A 14,356-nucleotide genomic window follows, 5' to 3' on the forward strand; every position below is an offset into this window, starting at 1 on the left:
AGTACCTGACTTTACTAACACCCTTATCTCTGAATGAGCAAGAATCTCCACATGCACACTCCAAAATCTAGTGGAACATCTTCCCAGAAGAGTGGAGGATAAATTATAGCAGAAAATAGACACATGGGTGTCCACAAACTTCTTGTCCATACACTGTAATCGAATATCAAGAAAAACAGAAGGTCCGCAGTGTTTCGAGAGCTTTAAATGCTAATGCTAACGATGTTGCCGTTAACAGCGTTTCCATTTCCTCTGAATATCAGATGTTCCACTTCCCGGAGTTTGCACATTAGCATTTAGCTTACGCCGCATTTCTGCAAAAACGCCTTTTTTTGAGTAGAAACAGCGCTAATAATAATAAAAAAACTGCTAATGGAACGACACGGTTGGCTTGGCGTGTGTGTGTGTGTGTTTGTGTGTGCCTTTCAGCGGCTTTCCGTACAGCTTGGACCGGCAGGGTCACGGGCCCGCTCACCCGGAAAGCCGTGTTCGGCTCTCGCTCAGAAAGTCTGAGCAAACATAAATTGCTAATCTTACTGAGGAAACATTTAAGCGTAATGCGTTAACGACAGAGGGAAAAAAAAGTATGTATATATATATATATATATATATATATATATATATATATATATATATATATATATATATATATATATATATATATAAACACTCCTCTGCATTGGCACAAAGCATAAAGGCAGTGTGGGGCCGTTATCACTCGACTCTCATCACCCTGGAAATAAACGCCAGCATGAACGAAGGATAATCAGCGCTATCGCTCTTTAGCATCACTACGCTGTGTTAGTGCCAAAAAGGAGAGCCGTCAGATTTCCAGGAGCGGGGAAAAGAAAAAAAGAAAAACACTTTGAAAGAGCGAGACAGAGCTTTTGTTTAATCCCTGATCGATGGCTTCACACTGTCGCCTTTAATCTCTGCTTCTCTTTCCTCAATTATCTTGCCGTCTCTCTCTTTCTTCCTTTCTTTTTTTTCTTGCCTACAAGCTAATAACATACGCCAACAGTACACTCGAGAACTCGTCTAAGACGAAGAGTTAGCCGCCTCGTGTGTGTGTTACATATATTTACGCTATCTATTTTACTCGCCTTGCTTTCTATCTCCATCGCCAACATTAACCAAATACTAAATGAAGCGAATCATCACAGGGTTACACTTTTCAATCAGGCTTTAATGCTAATTTACTAATTAGCTCATTAAACAACAAGCGATGCGTTCGTTTTTTTTAGATTCCAGCTAGCTTCTTAACACACCATTTTGTTACCTGCTAATTAGCCAGTACGATAGCAGACCATTATTCTGATTCGAAAAAATAAGCCTGATTTCATTCCCTGCTAATGAAATACATGATATAGAATAGTTATTAATATTAATGCCTTCATTTACACAAACGCTATATTCTAAATAACTTTTTTTTTCTTGATGCTAACTACTAACAGACCTATTAGTTAAAAGTTTGCCTGCAATTGGCTTTTTTTTTGTCATGAATAACCTGAAGTGTGCTAACTTATAAGATAATTAACTTATGGGATGTCTTTTTTGCTAAATTCTGTTACGTTTTTATTTATTATTTACCTCATTTCTAAGCAGGCCAATTAAACTTTGTATACATTAAACCTAGATTTTACACACATTCGCTAGCAAGTTAGGGCTACTGAACACTTGATGTTTTTTGCTAATTTGCGGATTAGCCAGCGGAGTAGTCACCAATGTAGCTCGTTTCTAAATTTTTATTTTATTTTTTACATACATATGCTAAGTCCTGATTAGTTTAGTATAATGAGGATTATTATCAAGTAACACTTGAACTTAACACAGAACTTAAGCTAAAAATCATCTTTTCTTTGTAGCTTTCACACGTAAACATAAAAATATAGTTAAAATTTTCTTCAGAATCATGCTAATTTCATTTCATTCACCAGGTTTATTATTACAACTTAGCTGGGTAGGAGCTAGCAAGCTAATAGGCTGCCGTAGTGCAATTTTTTTATCCAGGCTTTTACAGGATTTTTGGAATGTGCTACCTTAGGTGTTTAAGGAATTAGCTTTATACGTGTTTGCTTGTACACTGTATGTGGACAGGGTTTTAGCTTCTTTTTCTTCATCTACTCTTCTTTGAGAGGGACCATGCTTCTGATACAACTGCTTGTTCACAGTTCAAGTCTCTGGAAAAGGTTTGCTTTTGAAATGGAAAGAAGCAACAAGTGGATGACACGGTGCCTCGATTCGGAAAAGAAGTCAGTCAGTCATTTGTGGTGTGTGATGAATGGGAGCGATTTCTGAGCGATTTGATGTTATTCTCTGGGAATTTTTACGGCATCGAGCCTTCGAGTGCAGACCGAGTTCAATCGACTGGATCATTATATTCACTATACTTTTATTTCATTTATCTCTGAGTGAAGAGCGACCCGTTTTTATGAAATATACTTTGCGAAGAGCTGTAAAGCGTTCAGGCCATCTGAGGCGTATCGTTTTTATTGAATTTTTAACGCTGGTTTTAGCATTTATTCTGCCCGTTTTACGGCCAATCCGCGCGTTTAAACAGTCTTAATTGACACGTGGCGGCAGATGGACAGTTTTTAAAGACGTGACACACTTGTGGGGACTCTGAAGCTTCTATTTATTAATTGCCGCGAGACAATGTAGCATCTGCCGCTTTTCAACAGTGATGCAATGTGAGATTTCAGACAGAGCGTCACAACAGATACGTTACATTACACCTTATTTCATGTCTACATAAAGACCAAGCAGTTCGATTCTTAGCCTAATAATAAAAAAGCAGCTAGTTGCATGCATTTTTATGCTAACTAGCTTCTTTTAGCTTGCTGTCTTTTTTTTTTACTTCTGAAATGCATTTTGTGAGCATAAGTCAAGTCAAGAAGCTTTTATTGTCATTTCTTCCCTATGTATCACACAGTACACAGTAAAATGAGACAACGTTCCTCCAGAACGCTGGTGCCTCATACAACAACATAGAGCTACATTACACAACATAAAGCTACATAACAGGACACAGAGATAAGAACTAAAGTAAGTGTCATCACCACATAAAGTGCAACAGTGCAGACAGACAACACAAGACAATGTGGGACAAATACACAAAACACACAATAGTGCTGCCAGTAAACCTTTTGTATACTATGATTATACAGTAATGTGCAACCTAGTGCAGACTATAAACAAGTGTTTTTGTAAACATAAACACAATGTAGTGCAAAAAGAGCAGTAGCAGCAGTCGAGAGCTGCAAAACAGCATAATATGACAGTATAACACAGTGGCAGGCGGTCAGGGCCAGCAAAGCCTTCTCTACTGGCCTAAACACTATCAGAAGCACTGACCTACATTTACAACCTAAATTCTAATATTTGTTCCATGAAATTGTATTAATTTATTTGAAACAGTTTATTCTCTTCATTTCGTAGCGTTTCTCTCGGCTGCACCCCTTTCAGTACGTGTATGCGGATGTTACATTTTTTGTCCAATCAGATTTCAGCCTCTATGTGCTGCCATGTCAATCTAATCTGCCCAGGGCCTTCATAGTCAGTACTGCTGGCCTTTTTACCATGGTCCAGCATTTGTCCTCTGATTGGTTGGTCAGAGGGAAACTGTTACAGCCAAGTTTGACTGGCAAATCAGTTGTGTAGCTCTGCACACATTAATACATCTGAGTTAGACTTTTTCTGCCTACGGAGGAAGAGAAAATTATTTGGTCTCTGTGCAAATGATGAGTCTGCATCTCTGCTAAGTAGGTTGTGTTTTATTTACATTTTAATGTTTTTGTCATGTTATTACACAAATATTGCTCCAGATGATGCAGTTGTAGAGTAGATGTTTGGAGGTGTCTTAACTGGGTTTCTTGCTTTAGTAAAAATTTCTATAATTGCGACGTGATAGTGGTGGTAAATATAAATATAATATGGTGGTGGAATGGATTGAGATGATTATCGAGTGTGTGTTGAGTTCAGGTTGCACAGTTCAGTAACACAGTTGAGTGAGTGTGTGTGTGTGTGTGTGTGTGTTTTGTACAGTTCAGTTCTGTGTGTTGGAGTGTGATGGCTTAAGGGAAACTGTTGCATAGTTTGGATGTGAGGATTCAGAACCTCTTTCCTGATGGTAGGAGAGTGAAGAGTGTGTGTGAGGGGTGTGTGGGGTCGTCCGCAATGCTGTTGGCTTTGCAAATGCAGCGTGTGGTGTAAATGTCCGTGATGGATGGGAGAGAGATTCCAGTGAGCTTCTCAGCCGTCCTCACTGTCCTCTGTAGTGTCTTGCGATCCGAGACGGTGCAGTTCTCTACCTACTTCTTTACCACTACCTTAGAAGTAGTCATTCAGTTCTCAATATCTACACTAAATGCCCTAACTTGAGAGAGAACAATAACGTTTTCATTCATGATGTACCTCATTTTAAAATTTAGCAGGCGAATTATACTTTCTATACATGGAGCCTAACTTATATACGCTTTCGCTAGTTGTGGCTACTGAATACTTGACTTGTAAAACATTTTCGATGCTCTTTGCTAATTTCATGATTAGCCGGCTAAGCATTTATTCAGCTCATTTCCGAATATGATCTTTCCAACATACAGTAAATATGCTAACTTCTAGTTAAGCTCATGTTTGTATAAGCGGATGCGCTTAATTCCCCACCTCACCCACATCAGTACCCGACTTCACTAACATCCTTATCTGAAATCTCTACAAAATCTAGTGGAACATTTTCCCAGAAGAGTGGAGCTTATTAGCAAATCTGGACTAAATGTGGAATGTTGAGAAAGCCACAAATCTCATGGTTAGTTGTCCACAAATGTCTGTATACATAATATATATTTTGTGTGACATTACACAATCATTCACTGTACACAATTAATCATTGTACCTAATGTTTTAAACTGATTTTTTTTTTACATATGCACATAGTTGTTAAAGACACCTAATATGAAGTGGGATTGATGATGATGATGATTGTATTGTATTATCTATATTTCCATTCGCATTATGCTAGCAAGAGAAGCAAGATCCGAGTTTTACATCTAAAATGTCTGAGGCAAGAAACTAGAGTAACCAAAAACAGCGCATGTTGTTCCTAATATTTTTAATGCCATTTTAACGTAATTCCCACCTGAAAAACAAACCGCACATAAACAAAACATATTGCCATCAACGCTGCTATGCTAATCGTTTTTTTTTTTTTTTTACCGCAGCACCCCCATAAAAAATTTTCATAAACTTGCTATAGAGTTAAGTCCCTATTATTAAACGTGAAGTCACTGTATTCAAATTGTTATTCTAGCAGCCTTGTTTTGATTGGTTAGATTCTGATTATCCACTAGAGGGCGCCTTTATAGAAAAGGCTAGAGCAGTATTAGAAAATAAAAAAGTTGACCTTTTCCATTAATAAATATGAATATTTCGAAATATTGCGTAAGACATCTTGGGCCTCGGGCTGCAGCGAGCAGATCACGTGCATTCGGAAAGTGTCGGAAGACAACGAGGCAATAAAAGCGTGGGAAGCAGCCGCACTGATTCTCATTCCGAGGATGGAGCTAAAATAAATACGCCGTTCAGAGGATGAAGTGATGGCCGGAGCAATAAGAAAGAGAGAGTATGGGTCTTTCGTCCAGCCAAGGAGATAAATCCCTCCGTCCCCCCGGGCCTCTGCCGTGCTCAAACACAAACCAATCTGTTTTGAAGTGTGTGTGTGTGTGTGTGTGTGTGCAGGTGTGATTGAGAATAACGTACGCGCCCGAGGCCAGAGAGGAATGCTTCATCATGGCCTTTTTCTCATTTTTCTCTTTCACTCCCTGGGGCGATGAACACTTCAGCTTTATTGTGAAGGACGTGAACAACGGATTTGGGATGGGGCCACTGGCTGCAAGTAACTCAGTACTCTATTTTATATAGGGACGGTAGCTAAATATCATGCTAGCTAACAAACCCTTGTTGTAGATTTAGCATTTAAACGTCATTATCTCTTAAAATACGATTTCAGGTTCATATCAGATTAGATTTCTGTTGAATACATTATTTCATAGGGTTATTAGCTAGCTAGATATTTGTCCCGCTACCCGAAGGTCATTGTATCGCAGCTTAATTTGATCCACTATTCCAGACGGATGAATATTTTGTAGGTCATTAGCATATCAAATAAATAACAATGGACCCACAATAGCCTCATGGCATAAAAGTTTATAACAAAAGTACAAAAAAACTGTTTTCTGGTCTCTGAGTAAGACATAATCCACCTAATTTTAGAAGTTGGATTGATGTTACGACTTGAAATTCGTAATTTACAGGTTCCCAACTTGAAAAGAATGAAGCTTGTCTCCATTCGGTTGTTAACTAGTGAGGTTGTATGGACAAAGATAATGGGGACATCTGACTTTTCCAGCCATACGTGGTTCTTCTCCAAAATATTAGTTGGTTCAAACGATTGTATCAAATGTTTTTAAATATCGTAGCTTGAATTTTTATTCTTCGCTTGAATTAGGAGACCCAAACATGTCATGACTATGATTCCTTTGCACTAAAATTAGTGATAAGAACAGAAAATAGGGACTAAATGTGGAGAATTTTCGAAGGTCATGTCTCCATGAAATCTTTTTATAGTATAGCTAGCAATGAACAATTAAAACAATCAAAGTGGTGGACAGTAACAAAGTAAATGTAATCCGTTACTGTCCTTTTATTAGCTTTTTCTGTGTACTTTTTCTGAAACATTTCCAATTTGGAAAGATTTCAAATTGACATACATTTTTTGCAAAATCAGCGCTTCCTTTTTTATTTATGAGCATAAAAAAAAAAACGGAACTGGTTAAACACGCAGCAAGCAACCTATCAGGATCGAGTTTTAAACTCGTTTCGATCGCCGCTTTTTTATTGTGCTTTATCTCAAAGTGTGTGTTTTTGTTGTGGGTTTTTTGTCCCCTACGTCCATCACCTGCCTCGTCCACTGACACTTGAGTTGAGTTCAAATCCCAGCACCATTAATCGGCAACTTATCAGGTTTTGAGCAAATCCTCAACTGCTCTGCTGTATAAATAATATCATTCTAAGTTGCTAAATAAAAATACAGTAATCCTTCGTTTATCACGGTGGCTACATTCTAAAATCGCGATAAACGGACACCACCCCAAAACCTAGATTTTTTTATTGTTTAAGTCGTAAATCCTTCTCCCACACGCTTTAAACACACACAGAAAACATTTGCAAGAATATTGCAACATGAATTTGGTGTAAATTGGTAGAAACACAGTTCACTGTATCACATTTATAGTGAGCACATGTACTGTATACAGTTCTGTAGTAGCGCATAGTTTCTCTGCTTGTTTATTGGCTGGCGTGTCCTATGATGTCAAAAAAGAGGCGGAGTTAAAGATACACGTCACCGCATTTTTTACTTTCTGTACTGTATTATTTTGCTTCATTTTATAATGAAGTTATTTTTTTTATTAATAGATTTCATTATTTCAACATAAAACTTCATAAAAACAATTCTCTATATTTGTTTTGGTTTATCGTGCTCTCCGTGAGAACAAATCGAATCGAAAAACGAATGAGTTATGTGGCAAATGCAATTCGCCACATAACTAACATAAGCATTGAAGAATTAATGTATACATTTCTAGTCATTTCATTGAAGGACAAAAGCCTGGCTAGTTAGCATTTCAGCATGTAAATTAGCAACTGAACACAAGTTTGTTTGTATAATTTCTGTGTTCCAGCTCCTGCAGGGACATTCTATTCCTAAACTTGGCACTCTGGACCAGATCGAGATGGGCAGTGGGGACGTGGACATCATGTTCAGCGGACAATGTGATGATGAAGATGGCTGCTGGGGGTCCGGAGATGGAGCTGGAGAAACCTGGGTTGCTAACCCGCCTGAATGTGAGTACACTCTTTATCCGAAATGCAATTCTGGCAGCCCTATTAGCGCTTCATTATCTCATACACTAGCTGCTAATTTGCATCCCAAACACAAAGTCTCACAACTTACGCGGTTCGTTTTGTTTTACGTGTCCCGAAATGACCACCTTCACCCCAGGTTTGAATGAAACCATCAGGTAAACGTGACTAGCTATGATTAGCACAAATTCAATTTCATACGTTACAGAGTTTGAATGCTGCCTTAATGCAGCAGAGCCTAGGGTTCCTTTCTGGGGTGAACTTTTCCAATAATGATTGAAATGTAGAATCAGTCAGAGTGAGTGAGAGGAGAAAGAGAGAGAGATGAAAGGGAAAAGGGAGCTGTCCATTTTCCCTATTTCATTATGGGACTGATGGTGCAGGAATTTGCAAAGATGGGTTTAATAAAGGTTCCATCAGAGCATGGACTGCACAATCGTTCCTCACTGGAAATTGGTGTAAAATTGTCCCCATTAACCGACGTTTCCCCGGGACTGAGTACATCGTCAAGTGTTGGATAGGTAGACAGATGCATGATGGACGGATTGACGTCTTTGGGTGTGAATTTATTTGTTTGTACGCTCATCATCCACATTGTTGGGTAAACCTGTATGTTCATGCAGGTATCTAATCAGCAATGCATACTATGGCATGCAGATGGAGGTAAAGAGAGTTTAATGGAGAATAAATGTGATCTATGTGGCTTTAACCATGGCGTAGACATTGGTACCAGATGAGCTGGGGTGTTTCCATAACTACTGATCTCCTGGTATTGTCACAGAAGACAGTTTCATGGAAAGCATCTGGCATTTTTCCAGTGTTGAACAGATGAATGGAGAAGTAAATGGATGGATGGATGGATGAATGGATGGATGGATGGATAGATGTTGGATATGCTGATAGATAGCTATGCATAGATAGGTTGATGAATGGTTCATCAGGTTGATGAAAAGATCAGTGGATGGATGGAGTAATGTCTCAATAAGAAATGTTTGGCTGGATAGATAAACAGATTCATTAGAAATATGGTTGGATGGATAGATTAGAAATGGGTGGATGATTGAATAAATGGATTTATAGATTATTGGTTAGATGCATGGATGGATTTATTGGTTGGCTGAATTGATTGTGTGGAAATGAATCGGTAAACGGATGGAGATATTGGTGGTAGGATGGTTCGCTGGATTGATCCACTACTTCTATACTCAACTACCGCTACGATGTCATACACTATGATACACTTCTTGTATGCTACTTCTTAAATACCAGATATAAATACACTAAAACAAATCGACTTAAATTCCTCCAGTGGATGTAAAAATGGCTTTTATTCCAGACATTTTTTTTTTCTCTAATCCCCTCTAACAGCTGAATAAATGTCATGTAAACTAATGGTGATTATTTATAGATAAAACGACCCGTCTGGTCTCCATCTCCCCTGTTCTCCGACCCGAGTGTCTCCAAATCAATCTCTCCAGCCGCTTTTTCTGTCCGGCTATCATTTATCTCTCGGACACGCACTTCTGATTTATCGCCATCCCTTCTTCTGGTGTCAGGGGTCACCAAAAGGAAACATCATCACGTTACGCTAACATTCTTCGTTCCTTTTGTGGCGCTTGTTCATCATCGGACCTGGCCACGCCCCTCTCCCCTTCACTTTTCTAGCAGATACTCTTTCGGTCCACACAAGTTATATAATCCAATGTGCAAAAACTCTTAGCAGGAATCCGAATTTTCCTCCAGCTTGCATCCCACTGAGCCTCGTTCATGGTTTAAATTGTAGGTCTTACTAAATTTTAATGTTAATAGGTCATATGTCAGCTCACTTTAGAAACTGGCATTGCCCATGCTTTTTTATGTGTGGCCTTGGCTTGTAAACAGGAAACTAATGAGTCATCAAGTTGGGTGCTGAAATGAACAGCGATTAACGCGGGTAAAACGGTGAGTCGTTGCGAAGGTCAAAAAAGGTTTTTAGTGAAATTAACATTACGATTTGTAATTTAGCTACGAGCTAAATTTCAGTACCCTCATTTCACTGCAGGAGGTGGGGCTAAAATGAGGCAAAAAGTATATATGTTTTAATATATTCATTCGTATAAACTAATGTAAATACAGGGATTGTTTAAAGTTTGGAAACTTTTTTTATAGCAGACTCTGGGTTTTTATTTGCAGCAGGAAATGTTGGAGACTAATAGCAGAAAGCGAAAGGAATCCTGAACCAACATGGCCAGCATTCCTTACTTCACCACCATGCAATTGCATCTGGACTGTACCAAATAACAAGGTGGTGAAGGCCAAACCGTACGTCCAAGCTCTGTAAGTGTTAGAGAGCAGACAGTGGTCTGAAGTGATATCTATCATGGAACGACCTGCCCAGTCACCGCACCTAAATCCTATTGAACTGCTCTGGGATGAACTAAATCACAAGAATGAATCACCAGCTAGTGAGGAACATTTTTGGCAAGTTTTCCAAGAGGCACTGCAAAGTATTGGAGAAATGTTTGATGAAACGAACTGTCCGGACACCAAGGGTGCATAAAGCTTTTATTCATGCTAAGCCAGGATTTTTTTAAATGGAATTAAAGTGGAAGATCTTTTGTTTCGTTTTCCTCTTAATACCATTAAAAGACCGAGTTTGTTGCATAGTACCAAAGGGAACATTTGTCTTTTAAACACTGTTAGCCTCTTTTGGCAGTACTAATCAAGTCAGCTGCACTCCATGTCTGTATAAAACATCCTAATCGACTTCAACCCGATTTGAACAGAAGAATAAACTCCGAGCCTTGCTTTTATTAAACCGCAAAAAGCCACCATTTGTATCTCAATCGTCGAGGGCGATGAAGACGGACACGCTTTAATCTGTTAATATCCGTCGCAGCCCTTCGGCTCTGGTGCGCATTAATCACGGTACACTCCAGGAGAAGCTCACGCCCCATTTATTTATTTATTCTTCCAATTATTTACGGAAGCAACCCAGAGGCCTCGTCGCCGGATCCGCAAGAGCGGAGCGTAAATATTTCGAATCGGATTTGCATGTCGTTATCTCGCACGCAACGTCGGCGCGTCTACATTCGAACAAAAGGCACTGACCTTTAATCGACCTCGTTCGTTTGAATACGGATCGTTCTATTTGTGCGCCTTATCTCCCAAAATGAGCGTCTTCTCCCCCCCGAGTGGCTTGTTTGTTTGAACTGAATAATCTGCTAAATATGATTAGCTTTGATTAGCGGTGATGTGATTTACACTCCAGTTCTGTTGAATAAAGTACAAAAAAAAAAAAAAACAGCTTATAAGAAATCCCTGCTAATCCCCTTTTTAGCATGGGGTTTGTCATTGAAATGTACTCTCCATTCATGCGAGAGGAAAAAAAAATGCGATGCTAGTTTAGTACGATCGAACGTGTCCGAATTGAAATGAAACGGAAGAACCGGCTAGCCGATAGCATTCAAAACAGCTAGCCGGGGCTAAACTGAAATCGGTCGAGGGAGCCGCAGGCTATTTAGCTCAGGAGTGTGTTTGGACGAGCTAAACGGCGCCAGCGAGTCATTAACAGAAATGTTTGCTATCGATCATAGGAAAGGGAGGAGGGTTCTTAAGCAGCGTTAGCGCTAATTAAAAGCCCGTGTCAGGAGATGACGGTGATGATATAATATGACTCTTTAGTTCATCAGCAGAAGGTGTGTAATGACGGCCGAAGGTGATCTCTCTCTCTCTCTCTCTCTCTCTCTCTCTCTCTTTTCCTCACACACACCTCTGATTAGCCGTAATGATCTGCCGGATTGGTATAGATCCTGCTAATGGAGTTGAGAGACTGTCGAAGGGTTTCGATCGCCCTGTCCTGAGACGACACTTTAACACTTGTATTGATCCTCTCTCCATTTTATATGACACATTTCTGACCTCCTTCCCCCTGTATTTCCGTTGGGTAACGGTATCTACCATCTACCATCATCTGCTACGAGTTTCAGGTATGTGCATCAACAACAAAACCGCAGGTCACTTTGGTGAGATGCCCCTTACTTAGCAAGACTATGCTACCATTAATGCACACTAGAACATACATGGCATCATGTTGTGTGGCTTGTTATTACATTTCCTTGATGTAAAACATGGTACAACTCCAAAGAAACACTTTTGAGTTTTGGGTTTCATAACCCGATTCATTTTAGAATCATCTCTCTCATTGCCTTCGTTCAAAATCTACACTGCGGCAATTTATTATTATCATTTTTTTAAGAAATTATACCAATTACCTTTAGTGGGCGATTTCTAAATGCTTTTCCTTCAGAGCTTACCACTTCTCAGTGACATGTGCAAGGAAGTTATCAAGCTAATACACTTTGACAAGAACACAATTGTTATCCGAGAGCTCGAGAAACAGGGTTTTTTTTTTTCTCCAAAAGACCTTCAGAACACAGGGGAGACGTACGACAGAAATTGCAGCCGAAAAAGTCAGAAGACCGTCTGGACCTGATAAATAACAGTAATCTACTAAAATCAGCTCGCGCTAAAAAGTCAACACTCGAACTGTAAGAAGTGACATCTTGACAAATTGTTCTGAGGTGAGGGTTGCATGCTGCTCTCAGAAGAAAGGCAGTGTAGTAAGAGCAATATGAAAGTACCATATTGTACCATAGTACCATAAAATCCTCCTTGCATGTAACTGATTTAGGCAGTCTACATACAATTGCTACATGCTACAGCTGGTAGGAAGTCTTTAATCAACACTCGTCAAATTCAGTGGAATATCTTATAAAATATTGTTCTGCTTTTTTTTCTGCTAATGCAGCAGTCATCTCTGAAAGTAAATAGAATTAGTTTGAAGATGGACAATTTGCTAAAATGGAAATGATGTGAGATGCGAAAGGCATGCATATGATTCTGGCAGGATTTCTTAGCTCAGCAAATTTGGGTGGGTCTCTTTGGGAGGAACAGCGATGAAGGTCTCTTTGAAAGAAAAAGTAATGGAGGTTTCTGGAAGTAAAAGCTTGTTGGGAGGAACAGGAATAGGGCTTCTTTGAAATAAAGAGTAGTGGAGGTCTCTTTGAGAAGAGTCATCTTTGGATGGAAAAGCGATGGAGGTCTCTTTGGAAGGAACAGCAGTGAAAGTCTTTTAGTAAGGAAAAGCAATGAAGGTTTCTTTTGAAAAAAGAGAAATAAAGGTCTCTTTGGAAGGAAAAGCAGTAAAGGTCTCGTTTAAAGGAACTGCAACGAAGGTCTCTGAAAGAAACAGCAACGGAGATGACTTTGGAAGGAACAGCAATCTAGGTTTCTCTGGAAGGAACAGTAATGGGTGGTCTCCTAGAAAGGAAGAGCAATGGAGGTCTCTTTGGGAGAAACAGCAATGAAGGTCTCTTTTGAAGGAAGCGCAATGGAGGTCTCTTTGGGAGAAACAGCAATGAAGGTCTCTTTTGAAGGAAGAGCAATGGAGGCTCTTTGGAAAGGAACAGCAATGAAGGTCTCTTTTGAAGGAAGAGCGATGAAGGTCTCTTTTGGAGGAAGAGCAATGGAGGCTTTTGGAAGAAAAAACAATGAAGGTCTCTTTTGAACGAACAGCAATCTCTCTCTGCAGGTCTCTTCTGAAACTGTTTATTAGCAGCTCTGTTTACCCCTGGAAGACAAACGTCTGATAAATATTTACACATCAAGTGGCCAGACACTTTTGAGGAACAATCCTGGTTCCTCAAAAAATCTGTTCAAACCAGCCCACATCTGATCTGGGATTACTCGTATTTCAGAGCAAATGAATTTGATCCCTTGTGTCACTAAATAATTCAAACTAGCTGAAAGGGAAAAGGAAGAGCCCTTGAAAGTGTTATGGATGAGACAGAAAACATCCAAGAATTGACTTTCCTGACACCACCCCCCACCACCACCAGAACCTGCCTTTTTGAAGGTTTTTGTTCCAGTCCTTGACTTCCTAGAATGGGGTGGATCAATGATACATGTGAACATCTGCAAGGAAAAAATATTTACCCCTTGAAGTACAAATGGGAAGCCTTGGTGGAAAAAGCGAAGCTGAGATCACAGCAACAGTGAGCCCAAGAAAAACCAAGGACCGAGACCAGAAGTAGAGAAAGTGGAGAAACTTAAACACAGCATTGTCCCACTGGTGATGGGAGCACTTGGGATCGTGACCCACATGTTGGAAGCCTGCCTTCAACAGATTGCAGGAATGGGATCATCGATCTCAGTCTGTAAAAGTGCTCGAAGTAATCTAAGGAACAACAAAAACTTCTCCATCTTTTTGAACACCCGGGAGATGTTTGCTGGGGAGGACCTTATGAGGGAAGATAAACCGACAAAAAAAACCCACACCACCCACCCAGGAACAAGGAGGCATTTAGAATTTATTATCGAAGAAGTAGAGAGGATCAATATAGCAGTGTCTTCAGAGGACAGGAGCGATCGAACCATTCGGCAAAGTTTCAGCTCTTTT

The 14,356-nt window shown here is 39.7% G+C and overlaps 1 protein-coding gene across 2 annotated transcripts in view; it reads left to right on the forward strand.

Annotated features, from left to right (window-relative positions):
- Window positions 1-14,356, forward strand: part of gpc5a (glypican 5a) — a 111,365-nt gene that overhangs the window by 62,784 nt on the left and 34,225 nt on the right. For both annotated transcript variants that reach the window (XM_046837331.1, XM_046837332.1), the window contains one exon: window positions 7,737-7,899. In XM_046837331.1, the coding sequence (XP_046693287.1) occupies window positions 7,737-7,899 (163 nt within the window). The remainder of the gene's footprint in view (window positions 1-7,736; window positions 7,900-14,356) is intronic.

Source organism: Silurus meridionalis, chromosome 24 (genome assembly GCF_014805685.1).
Source record: "Silurus meridionalis isolate SWU-2019-XX chromosome 24, ASM1480568v1, whole genome shotgun sequence".
Taxonomy (NCBI): Eukaryota; Metazoa; Chordata; class Actinopteri; order Siluriformes; family Siluridae; genus Silurus; species Silurus meridionalis.